General features: G+C 37.5%; 1 protein-coding gene across 1 annotated transcript in view; it reads right to left on the reverse strand.

Annotated features, from left to right (window-relative positions):
* Nucleotides 1–10261: 10261 nt before the first annotated feature.
* The window catches only part of GIPC2 (GIPC PDZ domain containing family member 2), a 1066976-nt gene continuing 1055912 nt past the window's right edge, over nucleotides 10262–21325 (reverse strand). Inside the window, exon 6 of the mRNA XM_044085870.1 lies at nucleotides 10262–16954. Coding sequence (XP_043941805.1) covers nucleotides 16803–16954 — 152 coding nt within the window. The 3' untranslated portion in view covers nucleotides 10262–16802. The remainder of the gene's footprint in view (nucleotides 16955–21325) is intronic.

Raw genomic sequence — 21325 nt, forward strand, 5'->3', positions numbered from 1 at the left:
CGCATGTTTGCTTAACCATGGTTTCGCCGAAACCGCGGACCGCGAGTGTCGGTCTTTTTCTTTGCGTTTTTGGCAGAATGCGTAGTCGGAGGATCCGACGGCATAATGTACGCAAAATCAGAACCGAAAAACTGTTCTGCAAACTCCGACCGACGCCTAAGCGTTCGTCGGTTGAAAGAAGCACAGGACGAACAGGCTGCTACGTCGTGGGCTGGGCCTAAGCAAGGCAGGCAGTAAGAGTGGAAATCTTTATGAGGTATTTGTTTCCCACAGGTTAAACAATTATTAACTTTTTCTGACATCGGCTGAGGCAAGAAAGAGTCCCCAACGGGGTACTTAGCTTTAGAAGTCTTCGAAGTAGTATTCGGTAGAAGTAATCTCTGGATCCGACCGACCGGCACTTGCGAACAGCTTCTGCTTCGGGCGCCACGCGGCAAGAAAGACTGAAGAAAATGGCGCCGGCTGATGCTTTTATACCCGAAGACCAACAGAGATGACGTCGGGTGAAGTGCGACATCAGCCGAAGCCGGACCCGGACTTTGGAATCCGGCCGACTGAAGGGCTGCCTGACGACAGGACAACCCAGTTGTTATGACTGCAGATGCATCCATGAAGGACATCAATACCCAATACTGTACTGAGTTGCTTTTTTAATGCCACTACTATTTCTAATCTAGAAGACGCTGTCAATAAATATGCTGACAAATTTAGCTCTAACTTCACTTCCTCTTCTCCTCCCTGCCTACTCCCCACCATAAAGTCTTTCCTGACACCATCTAAAATTACCAAAGAACAGATCCTGATCACAGCTGATAAAATCAGAAGTACTAGATCCATGAGGCCTGATATCATACTTGGCTGTTTCCAACTTAATGTTAAACAAAGCCTAATGGATCCCATCATCAACTTATTCAACTTCAGCATCTCGACTGGATATGTGTCTGAGATGTGGAAAACTGCAGTAGCTGTTGTTCTACCTACTGCAGACCTACTAAAGACTCTGGGAATTATAGACCTATTATAAGTCTCACCAGTATATCAGGAAGACAATGGAGATAACTAAAATGGAGCTCATAAATAAAGGAAAATGTAGTCTGCAATCTTTCTACCCGGTCCAATTCAGCTTTGAGAAGGCTGGATCTTTTGTACTGAGCTTGATGAACTTCTTTTTAGAGGGCAATGGAAGCACTGGAATTTGATCTAACAAAAGTCTTCAACATTATACCACACTCTGGCTTGCCAATCTGAATGTCAGCCCCTATGTTAAGTAGGGGACTGCAAACTGGTTCACAGAAAGAACACATATGGTGAGGATGGACGTCACGTAATCCTGAAAGAAGTCTGTCACACATGATATACCACATGGTTACATGTTAGGAGCACTCCTATTTGGATTATACTTCCCTGATGTCCATGTTTATGTCAAGAATTTACTGATAACTGTAAACCTGGCACCATCATTCACAATGATCTTATGACACCAATCCCTAGTATCAAGACTATGGCCTAAAATTTAAAGCACATATATCTGGCAAACAACTCTATGGACCAGCAGGAATTTCTTTGCATCTATGTTATTGATACCAGTACACTGAATGTTGACATGGTTGTCACTGATCTTGGCATGTCTGTATACTGTGAAGTTTCACCTGGGCACTATGCCTCAATCATCATCATCATCATCATCATCATCAGGAAAGCCTTCTGCAGCTACTAAACCTTAAGGCATATCCTCTAGATTAAAGGAAATCCTCCTCCCCCTCTACTCCTCCTTGATTAGACCCATAATAGGATATAATTCCCCCTTTGTCACGTACCTATCCAGGCATATAGACCAACATGAAAGATCCCAGCAGCTCTTAACAAAGAAAATTCTTTGGTATGTCTCCTTAATCCATTCTGAGTGAATGAATACCATATCACAATTGTCATGCTCTTACACAGTCCTGCTCAATGATTGCTGATTAGCTTTAAGTGCCCTGAATGGCCTTTAACTGGCTGACTTCCTGCATATTCATACAACTGGAAGTACTGCAACCGTTTGATCAAGGGGGTTAAGTCTGTACCACAAAATTAACAAAACCTGCTGATGGAACAGATATGCCGTACTTATGGAACAGACTTCCACTCCATATTAACTAAAGCAGCTTCATGACCCTTTTCCAAACAAACCTCAATGAGTGGATGTGAATATGAAAATTTACCGAAGGCTATCCTGTGTAGCCATTTCAGATAAAAGTAACTTAAAATGGGTACTTAGCAGCTAAGTTCCAAAAGCTCTACTGGACTAACTGCCTAATGTAAACCAATGAACTTATGAAACTTTGATACCTGGTGAAAACCAGATGAAACTGAAAGCAGCAAATGCATGCAGGATAGTCACCTGAGCTAGAAGCCTTCTGTGTGGTAAATTTGCACTTACCGATGAGTAAGCAAAAAAGGCCCCATTGAGATGGTGCACCTGTTGATCATCACTGAGGATGGGGAAATTAGGAGAATACAAAACGTCTCAAATTCTACAGGGTAATGTTTATCTCATTTGACTTTCTTTGGTTTCTTCCACTGTCCTCAAATGTTGAGTGAAGGAGAAAGAATGGGCTAACATGGGATAAGGACCCACTAAAGGTAGAAGGGCAGAAGAGAAAAAGGGTAGAGAAAAAAATTGCATGTTTTGTATTATGTCAAGCGTTCATCATGATCATCAACGTCAGGCCTCTACACAGTCAACTAATATTACCATGCATGTTTCTAAACTCCATAGAAAAAAAATTATGTGGATTCTTGGCACAATTTCTGGAACCTGCCAGTTTAACCCCAGTGGTGTCATATGTGATAAGAAGCCCACTCAAAATAAAATGAGAAGCTGCCAAAACACGAGAAAACAAAAGACAAGTTCAGATATTTAAAAACTGAAGCAAGCATTCTCTCCAAGAAAAGTATGGTCTGTGGTAGGTGAGTGACAAGCGGTTACCTCAGATGCAGGAGTTTATGAATACTGAGGCCTTTTTCATAAAACACCAAAACTGCAAGCCCTCTCTCCTAAGGTCTCATAGGCTGCAGAATGCCACAAAGTCCTTGTTATTACTGGCTCCATCGTTAGAGACATGGACACTTGCACTTACCAGACTGGAAAAGTGGGTTACAATAGGATACTCTGGTGCAAGGACCCTTCCTTACCTTAAGGAAGACTGTGACTTGTCATTGCCCTGGTAGAAGCCTGCGACCTTAAGTGCTCCACCTACAGGAGATGCAGAGAAACACTATTAATCTCTCCTCTCATGTTTCCAAGAAAGGAAAGTGAAGTGACAGGGATTGAACAGTATTCTACCATCACCAAGACTGATGTCTAATTTCAAAGATAAAATAACTGACTTCAGACATTTTCTACTTAAACCTGATGTCATTCCAGGATGACACAACATATGTCTACTTGAGATGCGGTGGTTAACAGATTCTCCTTGTTGGAGAGGGATGGGCTGTACCTCTCATTTCATGGCTGTTACTAGCCAAAGACGTTGTTGCCCCCACAGTGCCTCTTTCAGCCAATATTCATACAGATAATCATACAGACTTAGCACATTCTAATTTGGACAATATTACGGTACCACTGATCAATTCTAGAGGACTGAATAACAAAATGTGTGATCTGCAGGCCTTCTTCTACCTTGGAGACATACATATTTGTTTAGTTACAGAAACTTGGTTCTAATGTAAAGACAGCACTCCCTTCTTGCCAGGGTACAGCTCATATAATGTATTTAGTTTCACAGAAAGCTGTGGGAACACATCTATATCCATAATGGAAACTATTGCAGTGCACCATACAACTTGTAGAGGTCCAAATAACTCTCAACAGGACTGCCTAGTATAGCAGTGGAAACTATAGATTCCTCTTCTATGTCCCTTAGCATGAGTTTTAAGTCCCATTTAGAAGGTCTCAATCAAACTGAATACATTTAATAGACTTTAACTACTCCATTATAAACTGGTATACCTATGGAACTAGCAATGAATACACTTAAAGATTCCTCAGGCTTCGTCAGTTTTAATTCCTTGATCAGACTGTCTCTTTCCCACCAGGTATGTAATATTCTTGACCTTGCTATCATCTTCCTGGGCAGTCTCTATCTACATTCCTAACCTATGGTTATGGGTTTTGTTTATTGACAAAAAGGATGAGATCATGGACACAAGTGATAGGATTACGGATTATCTGCAAAGTAGGTGGATCAGTGTTTATGAGACAGTGGAAAGATCAGTAGGTTAGGAAGATCTTGGAGCAGACCTGCTGATCCACTGTATTGATTGGAGTCAGTTGAGGTGGTTAGCACACCCTCTGGGGATGTCTCCTGGACACCTCTCACATGAAGTGTACAAGACAGGGCTCAATGGAAGATGACCATGGGACAGACTCAGTACATGCTGAAGGGATTAGATCTCTAAACTTACTTGGAAATGCCCGGTGATCCCAACAAATGAGCTGAAGACAGATGCAGATGATAGGGAAGTTTTGGTCTACTTTGCTCAGCATGCTGCTACAGCAACTCTCGCCAGAGCACAAAGTTCAGAAAATGGATGGATTTGCTACTAAACTGCTTCAAGTGCAAAAGTTGAATAATGTGGAAGTTAGAAAAAATGACTTTTTTTATAATGCAAGTACCAGTGACATCTATGTTTGCTATACATGTTAGAGGTTGTGCAGGTCAAAGCACATGGCACGAAGAGTGCACAGGGCTCTGAAATGGTAAAAAATGTCAACAGGATTAACAGTATTTCCAGGAAAAAGTGCACTTTGAAACTTCACACTTTCTGCAATCTACACAGAACCTAAAGCACATACATTTATAAAGTTAAAAACAAAGACACATATTATGTATACAGATTCACATTTCAAAATGTTATGAATATGTACATAGCATATGCAGAAATATGCAGTGTTAGTAAATATGGCCAGTTACTTAAGACGAACAAATTAAGTAACATGTTCTGATCAGCTCATTATAATGCTACACTTGTGTTTCTGTGTGCTCAACATTCCAAAGAGATTTATATGATGATATTTTAACATTCAGATTACTATTTTTTGGACTTTCACTACTTACTCTACTCAAGCCAAAAAAACAAACAAAAACAGTCAAATTTTACAGTGCTGTGTAGAAGAGTTGAGCTCTTCCCAATTAACCACTACCCCATGATCAAGACCGGGTAGAAACTTTATGCTCAAGGACTTGTCAAAGTCTTCTCCCAATGTAATGGTTTTTTGGGGTTTTTTTGTAATATAGTGCAATGCCTAGTCAATACACTCAGTGCATAAGACACCTTATCAACTTTCATTCTTCATCAGTGAAGAGCTCATGCTTACTGGAGCTATTTTAAACTACATTACTTAGACTTATCTAACATGCGATCCCTTTATTTGCTGAGTCTCTTGCTTGTTATATGGATACAATGAGCTCTATATTTTTAATAATGTTTGTCTTTTTTAACAGTCTTGTATCTAACTACATCATTAGCAAACAAAGAAATAAATAACAGACAGGTTTTGATTTACAGGACACACCTCATCTGGCTGCATTTCATATGGTCACAGAAAAAGGGTCAGAGATATAGAAACTGCAATCTGTTACAGTATCATTTGCAATGTTACGTCTCTTTCTACTATACACAAGCTTGTGTCTATTTCTAATGAATGATGAACACTGTATATACCCATGCAAGCTATGTACACGTTCTGTTTCTAAATGATGTTTATGTAAGCTATTGTAAAGCTTTTTCACTCATGTATGTACACTTATGTATTTTGTATTCCTTCTGATATGCAAGTGTATTTTATGCATACATCAAAACTGGTGTTAAATGAGGACCTTTTCTCCCTGAGTCTTTGCTGAAAGAGTTTTATCCTAGTCAGACTTTCACAGTAAACAAAGATAGAAAGATAAATACAAATTCCTGTCCCAGAGACTTCCTATACTCTGGAACAAGCTACCCATCTACGTCAAGCAAAGTTCTTCATTAGCACTCTTCAAGAAAAATCTTGATGAGTGGATGGGAAATAGGAAATACATCCCGGGGATCGCTTCTGTCTCTCTGCTGGACAGCGGCACTGGAAAATAACTTTCTTGGGTGGCGTAAGCTATGGTATCTTGCTGGCTAGGCTTACATAGGCCCTCGGGCCGATAGTCTAGTACCTACCTATGAACCTATAAACTAAAAAGCATTTTTGCAATGAGGAAGGTCCCTTTTGTAAACCTCAGCTTGGGAGGGGTGGGGGGGTTCTGCCTCATCCACTTTCTCTTTATATACATATATATATATATATATATATACATATATATACATACATATATATATATATCTATATATATATATATATATATCTATATATATATATCTATACTAACTCCTGCATTTTACACCAACAGTGGAAAAGAAAGAAAACTCCATCTCCAGTTGTGTGTTTTTGTGGTCACCAAATTTTGTCTGTGACTACATGAAATGTAGGGAAATAAGCTAAAAATTCTAGGACTACTCCCTCAACAAAATATACACAAGCATTTTTTATTGGTTACAGATAACAGTATTATTGTAAAAATATAAACATCTTGTGTCATGAACACCTGAATACAATAATATAAACTACATACAGGTCTAGCAAACTTGGTGAATGAGAGCATAAAATGGCAACAATTTTATGCTGTTAGTGTTTCATACAGGAAAGACTGCATAAATAACTTGGCAACTGCTGCAATGTAAAACAATAAAAATAGCATTCTATAAATGTCACACAATTATAGTTGCTTATTCAACTATTACTTGACATGACATGAAAACAAAATTCATCACACTCATTTGTTCAAGTTACTTTTATTTGACATCATACTTTTTAAAAAAACACATACTTTACATGTTTAAGTTTACATAAAATCATAGGAAATTCTTTTCATTCACATTATTTTCATTTGTTTTAAAGAAATGGCATTTAAATATGGAATATGTTGTAATTATCTTATTTGAATCTGCATTGTATTGAGAGCTTCAATAAATAATATTACTTTTCACTCAGCATACAGTTTATCACAATTACTTGCTTCAGGAAAAAGAATGCAAATTTTCTAAAGTCAAGCAAAAATAAAAAAATGTAGTACACAATGTATAAACTATAATTAAATCATAATGCAAGTATAAATCCAATATACATGTAAAAATATTCCAGTAATTTATATTTATTAAAGAAATAATTAGTCTGCTGTGGGGAAATATAAAATAAATCTAAATATCAAGTGTTTTACATAAATTTTCTTAAGGGAAATCCTGTCTGAGCTTCCTACCATAATAAAGACAATGAATTGTTCAGAACACTAAAGGACACAGTGTAAAAGGCATACAGGAGGTACTCAGAAGCAGTTTGCACTTAGCAATGTGGTACTTAATGTAATCAGATATTTTTTAAATTTTGCCTGGTTTCATGGAATGTGGTTACCATGGCTAGATATGCTTCTAAAATAAGTGTCTGCAATTATTCTGTGAAGCTAGAAAAGATCTAAAAACATGCAGATTTACATTAACACTTGGCTAAGCATTGTTTCTGAATACCCCATAGTGTTAATTCACATTAATATGGTTTCAATATGCAAAAGCAGCACAAGGAAATGTTAAAAAGGCTTGCATAAAAGCATTGTTATACCTTTTATATCATTAGTGTCAGATTTCTACTGTTCTTTAGAGGAAAACTTATCCTGGAAAACAGCATGTGTCAAATTCATTATTAGGACTTCATTTTTTTTAAGTTGGACACCTAAATCTGTCCTGATTAATGTGCAGCTTAATATAACATTAAGAGGTCAAAGGCAAGAGTGACTTATTTAATATTGTTGAGAAATAAAGTCACAATGATAAAAAATATGCTCAAGGCATGATAAGAGTTCACATGAAGGTCAAATAATGTGTTCAACGTATATAGAACAAAGGCTGTGAAATTCAGTTCTGCTTCTGGTTGTGCAAGTCTTACTCTGTGGTTATATTACTTGCATATATTTTAGACAGCCATTTATTAATATTACCTACTTGAAATAAGCCTATACCATAATGGAGACTATTACGAATGAAATCTATACTCTGTCCATTTTCCATTATGGAGTACCACACTATACTGCACAGCAACACAGCTGATGTAAACTAGACACTTGTGATGTTTTGATGACAGGTAAGTAATGTCATCAAAACAAAGAGGCTAAAATGACAACAGGTAAGGGATAGCTTATTTACTAATGCCAAACAGTCAAAACACCAGAGTGGAGCAGCTATGAAACTCATCACTGCACATAGAGTTCTTCCATAAATGGTATTTATAGATTTACAGATTACTTTTTTGATATTATTTACACATATCCAGACTGTTTTACAAGCCAGAAGACACATTATTATATTAATAAGCTCGCATCTGGCTACAGAAATTGTGGTTTTGTGGTGTAGTTTACATTGGTGCGTTAAGTACCTTCCATAACAATTCTGTTTAAAATTCAATATCCATCTGAATTAAGATTTAGTTTTAACAGCTGCAAAATTTTAACTTAATGGGTTTTTAAAAGTGTCCTTATGTTCAAAAACTGCAGTGATATTTTACATCCAATAGCATACTTCTGAAATAAATGTTTTACACAGATGTTTGTTTCTTTGTATTCTGAACAGGAAACAGGATATGGAAAATGCCAACCTGTTGCTACAGTTTGAATAACATAACACAGGTTCTAAAGTCTAAAATTTCATTTCAAGAAGCATTAGAGCTCTGCCATCTTCTCTGAGGCAAACTACATCAAAGAGCGCATCAGTGTATTTGTTACAGAACCTTTAGTTGTGTAATTCATGAAAGTTGTATAAACCCAACACTTCACTGAAAGACCTTATACAACCCTTTTGGGTTGTCCTGGGAAATGCATTACATGTCTACAAGTATTACATTTAAAATGTAATCACCACTATAATGCTAGAATATATTGAGTTAAAGATGTAGTAAATTCACTATATAGTCTTACTTGTGCAACAATATGGTACTCCATCATATGCTACAACTGATTAAAATCCTATACAGAGAATTGCTACAAACGTAACAGAGACCCTCATCAGTGAAAGACCCCACTTCTACATGAAAGACTACTGGGGTTATTAAACACTGTACAGGCTAAACTCCATGAATGAGTTCTGGCTGGCTATAAAGTTATTTCTTTTTATAATATTCCAGAATAAGATTTAAAAACTTCCAAAGTAAGATACATCATTATTTTTTCCATAAAACAGTTAACATTCCTCTTTTAATACCCAGCTTACAAATGCTGCCCCATATCAAATGACTCAAGAAGTAAGAGTAATGTTTTTTGTGCAAAGTCCATTTCTTGTGATTCAGATTGCTCAGTATGTGTGAAAGCTTTAAATGTCTCAGCTTCAGCCTGCTATGCAATACTTCAGTGCAGACATCTTTCTCTACAATTGACAAAAGAATCACATCATTACAGTGGGTGACCAGTGGACTAAGAGGACAACAGTATATAACTAAACCAGTAAATGCCAGGGTCAGTTCAAAAAGGTTTTAAACGGGAGCCATTAATAAAACATTTCATGATGAGTATTTCTAACAACTGCATATCCAGTGTATCTGTTACACATGAACTTGGCAAAACTCATTTTACTGGATCATGAAGACTAAAATCCAAAACAGCTCTGTTTCCCAACATGTGGCAATTCAAAATTAGAATAATTATGTTGAGAGATTATATAGAGGATCTCCTAATGTGAGTAGTAAGGTCCTCCACTATAAAACATTTTTATTTTTTTTTTTACTTTATTTATTTATTTTTTTTTAATTTTTGGCGTATATAGTGAAATGTCATTGCAGCAGGTTAGATGTGCTTAAATAACACCTAATGTAAACTGCCACAATGAACTGATATCTATATCTATATATCAATAGGGATGTACATTAACTCACCACAAATCTCATTTATCGAATGGCAACTGATCAAACGCACTCATAGCAGGGGCTAGCTGCCCAGCAGTATAAACCTTGGCTCGACATGATTATCACTGTTGAAGTGACACCCCGACACCATGTGCAAAATGGGATAAAGGGGTTGAGGATGGATGGATGGATGAACTGATCAAATGCAATTTGTCAATCAGAAGCCTATCGAAACCAAGACAAAAAATAAAAAGCCTTTTTTTTTTTAAGGAGCAACCCCCCACCCCCACCCCAACCCTGCTAATAATATTTGCATACATCAACTCCAAGATCACACTACAGTGTGGAAAGAACAAATTCCCTGATCCTCACTGTACCGTGATCTTGTGCAGAAACACTGTTGGCACATTTGATTAGCTGTGCCGAAATTTCTTCAGGTTTGACAACTTGTCAGGAACCCATACATAAACACATACACACCTACACATATACTTGCACATAATTTACTAGTTAAATGAAAGGGAATGAAAGGTCTTCATTCTCAACCTTTCATTGACTGTTTACATTATCTTCACTAGAATGTTGGGTCTTTCGGCTTTTCCCGGTTAGGGGTCGCCACAGCGGAACTCCGGTCCGCTAATGATTGGCAGTAGATTTTTACGTGCCGAGTTGCCAGCCCTGACGCACAACCTTCAACGAAGGTACATTATCACTAGAATGCAGAGCAGAAATTAAATTTCTGTTTCACTGCTAAAATTATCAGTAAAAGTAAGATTACTCTGCATGCAAGACATGGCAAAAGCATTCAAATGCAGTTTGTAAAAAAATGCCTTCATCTATGTTTTGTAGTTGTTGCTTATTTAGCATTAAACAATGCACATTGCCTTTTGCATATTGTGACTATGGGGAGTCAGTTGATGCTTGCTTTTTTTTTCTTTTTTGTGATGGATCAGATTCTGAAACAATTAATCATCCAAAGGACTGTTTTACATTCTATGATTTATTGAGTGTTATTCCTCAACATAAATGTTATTCCTTAATAACCTAACTAAAACACACACTACTTTTATAAAATACAGGGCAACCTTCTCTCCAGCCTTAGTATTTGCTGCATGTATGTGTGACCAAGTTTCTTTGTTTGCATGTGTGCTCATGTCTGTATAGGCAGAGACAAAGAGACAGGGAGAAATAAAACTGCAGACAGAATCCACAAATACATTAACCTCATCATTTATACAGTATGAACATTAATTTACAGACTCAGCAAGCAGGCCTGTTTCTAGATAGCCTGTAATGTGTATGTTTTTTCATAATCATAAAGAGCCCACACATATTGTTACTATAAAATAAGGACCAACATACCAAATGAAAAGATATATGCAATCACTTTATCAGATCAATCTGCTTAAGCCTTCTGTACTGAGTAACTGATGGAATTCCCCATCCTGACACCTTCTAGCTTGGCATCCTTCAGAATATTTTCTTATTTTCATGCCTAAGTGTATATGAGGTGAATGATGGCACATGCCATGGTAGTATATGCTCAACTAGGAAAGTACACCTAGTCCTTCAGCCTTTCAACTAGCAAAACTTCTAAGACAATAAGCAAGCAATGCAACATACAAAGGATATAAACACACTTGCCCAGTTCAAAAGAATGCCCTGCAGTAGAATGGAAAAGCCACCGAGAAACAAGAAGGTAATAACCACTGAAAGCAGAATGAGATCAGCTGATACTGTAACAACTAACTTTGGAAGAATTCTGTATAAGGTAATGACTATGCAAATCTGCATACAATGAGAATTAAACCACCCAGAGAACCAGAGCTGGAGGAACAGCTAAAGGCAAAGAGCTCAGATGACTGAGGCCTGAAGCACTGAGGTTCTGAAGAGGGCCTGGTTCCTGGAATCAGCGTCAAAGCAATTATGCTTGGTGACAGTGTGAAAAGATGACCAAGTCAGCACAGCACATTTATCATAACGGTGAATATTGTAATACAAGCATTGGAAGCAGCCATACTTTGGTGGAGTGATTTTTAACTGCAGCACTCTCCAGTGGTAGTGCACCACTTGATGGCAAAACACCATGTATACAGCAAACCTTACAGAAAGACAGAAAGGATTTGCTTAGCTAGTACTGTAGCTCAAGTGATGCAGACAGGACATCCAAACTGGGTGCAAAGTGTTAGGCAGTGTGTGCTAAGATTTAAAATGATTTTTTTTTCATCAAGCCCCATCCCTGAGCTTCAGAACTGAAACACTTTAGCACTCCATGTGTGGATTGCAACAGCTGCTTGGCTTGCTCAAGAAATTGCTACAGTTTAAATGGAAGCAGAGGTAGAAGACCTTTGTTTTTTTTTGTTTTGTTTTTCTTTGCCAGATTGAAGCCAGAATAGCTTACTACATCTCTATGCTTAGCAAATGCCAGCTGTTCTTTACCCAAAGTAATGCACTGTTACTTAGTATTTAGCACTATTACACTCCAATGGTGTTAGTTAGGACAAATACTAACAACATATTCTACCTACAAAGACCACAATTCCATCCACACCACTTACACATGGTGGACAGCTACCGACACCCCCCCCCCCCTTGTCAGCTAGAACACATTCTACATAGCATACTAACCACTACTACTACAGATGCATTATTTAAGGTTTATATTCAGATATTCTGGCTCTTCTGTTTAAAAATACACATATTTCTAGTTTAGAGGAGACCACATCTTGTAGGATATAATCATATTTCCTTATAGTCTCTGCTGGTCGCATAACGCAACAATGACTTATCCTTTTTTATCAAAACACCTATCTCACAACTATTTTGTGCTAAGACAGGCTAATAAATTATGACTTCTTGTTTTCTTTTTCTAAATGTAACTAAATTAAAGCTTTACTTATCAATTTATTGTGAATGGCACAAAGCAGCATGGCAGATTACCTAAACTAATTTCTCCTAAATGTACACTGCTTTTGTTGCATCATTTTGAAAAGACATTTACTATATGGCAGGCTATGAACTCTACCATGTTGTCAGATACAGAAAGGCAGACAGACAGACTAATACACATACATACACACACATACCTGTTCTTTCAGTGGGATGCGTCATAGGGCTAAACGAATGAGCTGCATACTGATACTTCCTTCTAACACTGGTATTTTTAAACATCTTTCTCTGTTTTCACAGAAAGGGAAATTAAATGATGTATTCACTGCCTGTTCTGTGACATATATTGCTGAATCCATTACTATGGTCAAGCATAACATGGGATAGTTAAAGTATAACAAATGAAAAGACCCTTGACCATTATTAATGATTCTGCAAGACAGAAAAAAAAAGACACTCTCCTCTGCACCTCCTTTAATAACAAACCCACATTAGTATGATGGTCCCCCATTCTTGGGAGAGTCTGAACAGGGAGATATGGAGATTGAGCAGAAGCAATGGTCACAAGCAAATGGTCAAGCTGCCACTAAGGGCAAACAGAAAAAAAAAGAAATTCTGCACTTAGTTCAATCTTTGGTAGGAAAAAGGAACCAATTAAGTACTAAAGCATGAATCTAGCATCAGTGACTTGCGCTTGGAGAAGGACTCGTGTAGTCCAAAATCTGTAGTAGCTGTACTGTAAAACCTTAACTTGTCCTATAAAAGGTTCACTTCTCTTTGATATTTTAGTGTTTCGAGTAAAGGAGAAAATCAGCTTCTCTGTTTTCCTAAACTCATGCACCAACTGCTGGCAGCTACCTTTGAAGATCTCCTCTTCTTCACAGGACAAGAATATGACAATTGTTTGAGCCAGCAGTACATGTCTAAAAAAAGAAGGGTCTTCTTTTACCTTCATTCTGCCCCTAAAAGACAGTAAGGTAAATGGTCTGACTGAAGGACAATTGTGGCAAAACCTTAAGAAGGAAATGTTAGTTAGTTCTAAGGGATATCCCAACCTTGTGAAAAACCAGATATAGTACTTATGCAGAGATACTGGCCACTGACTTTTAGAGCCATCAAACCAGCCAGTTCTATGGGATGGTGGACAAAGCAAAGAACTGTGATATTCTATGGAGGATAGGCATTCTTCAAAGGTATAAAAGTGCTGGTTTCCTTTAAAGCATTACTTAATCAACTGTACTGAGCCACAGTTTTGCTCTCTACAAGGTCTAAAGATGCATAAAGAGGCAAAAATAAGCTTTGACTCTGAAGTAACTGACACTAGAGTCACACAGGTCTCCACAGTAGGTCACAGCCTCCTACAAAGTAAGTGAATGAGGAAATAAAGGATGTGTTTACTTGGAGAACATCTACGTAGCTGCTTAAGACTGATGAATCAAAATGTCTTGGCTGCTTCAAGTACCTCTAAAACTCTAGATGTGAGCTTTAGAAGGAAGAAACAATTTAAGAAGGAGCCATGCCCTGATGTGACGTCTGCTGCCACACCGACGTACTAGGGATTTCTTTGGTTATAAAGGATAGTTTATTGCATTGCCAAGGAATTGACAGCCTGAAACCACACTCTCCTCTGTTAACAGATAATGATGAAGCTGAACATTGATCCTTCTTTCTGGAATCCTGTGAGATATGCAATTAAAGAGAATGGCAGAAAACATATAGGAATTGTCCCTGCTACAGAACTGAGTATGTCCATCATCAACCTCTGACTTTCACTGTTGGACAGAGAATATCAAGGAGAAATGCATTCTATTGTGAGACTAGCAGCTCAATTTCTGTGGTGCCTACCTCCTGAAAGACCTTGACTAAACAAGATGGTAGAATCATCAGCTTCAGGAAAAGATGAGCTGCAGCAAAAGGAGTCCATCACTACCTACACAACTCTCACTTATGAACAGCAGATAGAGATAAGCCCCAGTGTATGGGCCAATGCTGGATATACAATGTATGTGAATGAAGGGGGTAGGAGTGTATGCCACCCTGCTTCGCTAGCTGCAGCAGGAAAGGAAATTATTTCTCTCCTATTACATGCAACTCTAACTGGTTTAAGTAGAGGCCCTTTAAATGGGGTGTCTTCACCTTCCCTGAATCTCAGAAAGATCAAAGTGAGTTCTCCCATTCTCTTAACAGACCATCAATTTTCAGGACCTGCACCTAGTTCTGAAATAGGTTGAAGGGATCCACTGAGAAATTAGTGGCAATTATCATCCACTCTAAAGCATACTAGAGCCTGCTAAGTGTCTGACAGCAAAATGAGATTAATTGGAGCCACAGTATTCTGTATATGCATATTCCTGTGCCTGATGCTCTAACTCAAGAGAGTCAGCACAGTCAGAATTACAAGAGTGTATGTAAAGTCATACGTGGGGGCCATTCTAAGGGTCTTCCCCATATGTTCTTAGATCCCAGTGTCAGGGAGCTATATCAGTTTCTCCACTGCATGACCCTCTAAGAAGAACTTGATACTGATCGGTGAGACATACGAGAAAAGCCACAGTGTGTCAGATGACAATACCTCCTTGTATTTCTATTTCAAAGCCTTACACCCCTTATCAGGTGGTAAAGTGAAAAAGTGATATGATCTTTGGAAGCTATGCTGAGCCAAAGAGATCCATCAGGAATAGTCAGCACACAAATTCATTTATCTGAAGGTTGCAGAAGACACTACACTTTTTAGGGGGAAAAAACACAGATGCGTCTAGATGACATAAACAGAATCCTTAAAGACAGGTTCCGTGGATGATAATGACCCCAGAAGGGTCAGCATCCTTTTTATGCAGATACCAATTGAGTTTTCAGAAAAAAAGCAAAAGAACACAGGTCAGTCACTGATGAACTTAATTATCTGTAGAGTTTCAACAAAAAGGAGTTACTTGATTTGAAGCTATAAACAGAGGAGGAGTCAATCCTTATCGGTTCCAGAAATATGGACATTTTGCTTCACTGAGTGGTGTTGTGGTATAATAAATATAATGGAGATGTCAGTTAGGGGTGGGTCATCTCATTACCCTGAGTCAAAAGTTTAGTGTGTAACAAATTGTGTCACGGTCAAGAAATGTCCAGGCACCTGTGAAAGTGATTACAAGAGCCAAAAACTTGACCCCTTACCAGACATGGAAGAATGTGTGATGGGTAATTTGTTCAAGAGTACCTTATAAGGAAGTATACAAGTACAGAATGTGACTGACAACTGACTTCCAATTCTCACACTTTATCACACTGCTTCAGCACCAGCGTGTCACTTTAGCATAGACCACCCTGTCCATCTTTCCAGTGTGGATCGTTCACAGCAACCATCTCTACAAAGCTGAGGAAGGCCTCAATCCTCTCAATTGCTTTTGAAAGTATGCTGGATGAAGAGCTGGCAGTTATGCAAATGCCTAATGTTAAGCTCCTCACGTAAGGGAAGACATATTGCTGATGTGGATCTTTGCTCATAAATGGGTGACAGCAGGAACGCGTGGAAGGTTTCAAACTCTTAAAGACAATGGCAAATGTACAGGAGCTAAGTGCATTCTTCTAGCTCAGCACCTAAAGCCATGTGCACCACCAGAAACCGGCATTAAAAGTCATGAAATATGCTGATATACACTGATAAAGTCCAAAAAGTTACCTAAAGAAGAAGGCTTTTATTACATCAACTTTACAGATTACTGAAGAAACTTAACAGAATAACAGCACATAAATTTAAAGAAATTAAATCACCCATAAAAAATAAAATGAGCATCATTGCTCTCAATTATTTTGTACATCACATTAAAAAGTGTGATATTTGCTATGATAAATATACAAATAAGTGTCACAGTTCAAATTGTACTAATGCCATATATTTTTCTTTTGACATAAAAATGACAATTTTACAGTTTTGTTCAAACGCTGATTCGTGAAACAACTAGACTTGCAGTTAAAACCTGCCTTTCTTTGCATCACCTATGGCACCCCAAACATCAAATACAAACTCATCTGGAAATGCAAAGTCTCCAAGTGCTTCATCAAGTGCAATAGCAAACTCATCAGGATTCTTCTTATCTTTTCCAACTTCAACCATTGTTGCCGCTAAGAAAAGAAAAAAAAAACATAAGTTAGAAATGTTTTATAAATATGGTTTGCTAATGCAAGTCACAGTCTAACACAAAGTTTAAATGCAAGTGAAAGTAATCAGTAATGCGGTTTCTAGATCAGAATGAACATGGCAGTCACCCTGGATGCTTGAGAGGCAGTTGCCTATAAGGAGCACTATGCATACAGCAGTTTAGAGAGGTGCAGGGTTTTTATTTAAGTTTAACTTTGACAACCAAACAGTCTAGAAATAGCCCTGATTAATTAGTACTGTTTATTCATAGGTTCATAGGGTCATAGATTAATACTAAGCTAACTGCCCTTGCGAGCCATTGTAAGCCTAGCCAATTATCTCTTGTAAGACACAAACCCTGAACCTTGTGTTTGTAAGGCAAACACCTTAACCATTAGGCCACCCTCCCAACCCTAACTTGTCACTTACTAAGCAAAAAGTGTTCATCACTTAGAAAAAAATACATATTGATATTCGTGAAGTGATATTAAAAAATTATGTTTCATATGATGATGAACTCGCGTCTATATTATTGAAGTTTCAAAATATTTAAATGGTCGATGTTTTTTGCTTTCGCTAATGTGGTGCCGACAATATTAGCTTCAATATTGTCGGCCTTCGACAACGTGAAGTAGACCCGATGAACTCTGACTATTTTGTTATTCCTTTGTTAACCTTATGAAGGGCAAACCCACTATAGGGTCTGTCTCAATAAGTTAACCAAGGATTTATTATCACTAGAAAAAATTTTGAAAGCCAAAGAAATACAGAAATTTAATTGGGACACAGGGGATTACGAATGGGGTAAACCAAAAGTGTAAAATTTTCTGATGGGGATATTACCCCTATTAGATCCAAGAGAAAAAGGCCTAGGTTCATCTTGAAAAAATCCAAGACTGGTTGTAGCAGTACTTCAGGGGATGACTCATCAGCTACGGGCATAAATATGTCCTTACTCGGGGAACCCCACCCCTAAGAAACAACGGAGTGTGGACTACCCTTTAGGTTTAACCAATGCAGGGGAGGTAGAAAACATAGACAATGAGGAAATTCTGTCTACAAGTACTAGCTCCTCGATAAATGATTTTGATAATGTGCATAACATCTCCTCTGTTATTTTAACAGAAGCTGAACAACTGTTATTGAATAAAGGACTAAACTATGTCCCCGTTTTATTTGTTGATGAAGACAGTGTGGTAAATGATGTTCTGGCATTTTGTCACACACTTAATCTGAAACTGTTTTTTGGTTCACAGGATAAATCTCAAAGATACACTGATTTTCGACTTCAGAAGTCAAATTTTACGGCCCCAATGAACAAATATGTATCAATATTCCAGGAGTCCGTGCTTAAGGATTTACACTCTAAGAATAGTCAGTCCAGAATATTGAGCCATAATTTGTCAGCTGCAGAACAACAGGCATGTAACAATTTGAAAAAGAACACCAATATAGTTATTTTACCAGCAGATAAGGGGGGGGGGGTGGTGGTTGTCATGGACACTAGTTATTATCTATCTGAAGCTTACAAACAGTTACAGGATGCTAGCCATTATATGTTCATGCCATTGGACCCGACCATTCGCTTCAAGAAAGAGATTGACTCTTTTCTTGAACAAGCAGTTGAGGAGGGTATAATTAGTTGTAATGTTAAACATTTGACTGTAGGGGACCCTCAAAAACAATACTTATATCTGTTACCAAAAATCCATAAAAATTTGCAGAAGCCACCAGGGAGGCCTACTGTGTCTGGCATAGGCTCTCTTACCGAACCCTTGTCTGCCTTTTTGACTAAATATTTACAGCCACTGTTGAAGTTATTCTGAACAAGAATTCAGGACACCACTGAATTTTTGAAAATTATATCAGATTCCCAACTGGAGCCAGGTTGGTTGTTGTGCACCTTACATGTTACGGCCCTATATACTAGTATCTCTCATTGGGCCGGACTAGAAGCCATTAAATATTGGTTGGACAAAGCAGACATTTACCCCCCCGGTTTCAATACTTTAATGATATGTACGGCTGAACATGTTTTAACAAAAAATGTCATTTAGTTTCATGGGGACTGTTACTGGCTAGTACAAGAAATGGCTATGGGGGCTTATTTTGCCCCCATTTATGCCAATCTGTTTATGGGATTTTTGGAAGCCCATCTTATTTATGACAGCTCACATAACATCTTACTGGCAGAAATGGATATCTGGAGAAGATATCTGGACGATTGTTGGATGATATGGTGGGCAGATGAAGCATATCTATTGGAATTTATTCAGTACCTTAATGATAATAAATGGGGTATTGAATTTACACTTAACATGGATTTCCATCAAATAAACTTTTTGGATGTTACGATAACAAGAAATTTTGATAATATTTTAAGTTCACAGGTCTTTCGTAAACATCCACAATACAATAATTTATTATATGCAACTAGCCTACATTCACGTCACATTATTAAAAACATACACAAATCATAGTTTTTACGAATTAAACAAATCTGCTCCACAGAGGATAGTTATGAACATTTTCAGGAGGATCTTATACATGGAGTTTGAACCAGGGGTTACCAATGCAGTAATATTATATCTGCCAGCAATTTGGCAGCGGGTCAAAACAGGTCAGAAGTATTGAAATATCGGGATAAATCCCACAGTGGTGAGAATGCCACAAGATTTGTGACCACCTACGGAAGAAACATCAACATTGTCAGGGAAATTATAAATTATAATTGGAACATTCTACTAGCTAATGAGGAGCTTTCTAGTATTCTCACACCTAAATGTCAGTTTTCATATCGAAGATGGCGTACCCTTGGTTCGTATTTTAATCATTATAAATGGGGTAGTACTGCTTAACATTTGTACCAACAACTGACTTTAACTGGTGATTAATTGGATCCTTCCCATGTGGACACTGTTTCTTTTGTAGATACATGTTAAAATCAAAACAATTTATAAGCAGGAACACTATGTTTTGCCAATTGTGGGACGGATTGGTTGATTTAATTGGCAACATGTTCTTGTTCCTCCTTTTATGTAAGACAAACCTCACGGCCAATACGTATTCATATGGCTGAACATTTAAGTGATATTCAGAACAAAGGAACATTAAAATGCTCTATATAAACATGTCCTCACTCACAGTACAGCCAGCTTTTATTTTATGATTATTGACAAGATTCAGGGGGACAGGACAAGTAAATTGGGGTAGCATGCCTTTCTTAATAGGAAAGAAAGAAGTTGGATCATTAGACTGGGTGGATTATTTTCTCCAGGTCTTAATGACCATTTATATTTGTGTTTTGGGATTTACAGCATTTTGGGTGATGGTGCTTTAAATGGTAATTAGTCAAGGTATAAATAACAGCACTTAATTATTGTGTGTGTCACTGAAGAAGGCAGGGTTGCAGAAACCGGACTGATTCCTTGTGTTATTTGTTGGTGTTACCACATTAATAGTGTGTTTTCTTACTCTTATGGTGCTGGCCTCTTTCTGAATTTGACTGCAGTGTTTTTGGCCTTGTGCACCTGCCATACTTGCGAGGGCTGCTTTTGGATCGGTTATTTTGTTATTCCACCATATAACATCACAATAAATACTACTGTTTACAAACCCTTTAACCATCTTTGCCATTTAATCTGTCTTAATTGTATATCATTAATGGTTAGTTCAGAAGGTTGATCTGCAATCAAAGGTCATATATTTTCAGAAAAACATAACTCTATGTAAGAATTTTTTTTTAGGTAGTGCAATTCAATATATTTTATGTAGTAGACCAGAACTCACCTTAGTGTCAATGTATTTTGCTTTTTTTAAACAAGAAACATCATTATTAGGTAATCACATGACATAGGCAATCATGCATTGAGATAAATGAAAACAAATCACACTGACAATTTTATTTGCAAACATTATACATCACAAATCATATTGACATAATTCTACTTGCAAACATTATATATCATTTACATTCTACCATTGTCAGCCAAACCTTACATAGCTTATTCAAATCCTGCTTTCTTTTAAACCTTGTTCCTCCTCTGCATGTATTGTTCCCATAATTCTCATTTCTTTTCTATGTAATTTGCTTCTACCCTTTTCTAAATATCCCAGTTCCAGTTATTTTACCTCTACTACTATAGTCACTACTTCTAGTAAAGTTGGTTTAGATTTTGAGTTCCATTTTCCAGTAATTGCTTTTCTGGCAGCCACCACAATTAGACTCAGCAAGACCCTACTATCTCTAGGCAATTCCAATTCTGTATCATAGCTCAAAAATTTCCTTAGTTACACCAATTTGCTCACCCAGTATCTGTGACACAGTCATTCGAAAGGAGGGAATCTTTAAAATC

This window comes from Protopterus annectens, chromosome 10.part0 (genome assembly GCF_019279795.1).
Source record: "Protopterus annectens isolate FY-2018-M chromosome 10.part0, PAN1.0, whole genome shotgun sequence".
NCBI classification, from domain to species: domain Eukaryota; kingdom Metazoa; phylum Chordata; order Ceratodontiformes; family Protopteridae; genus Protopterus; species Protopterus annectens.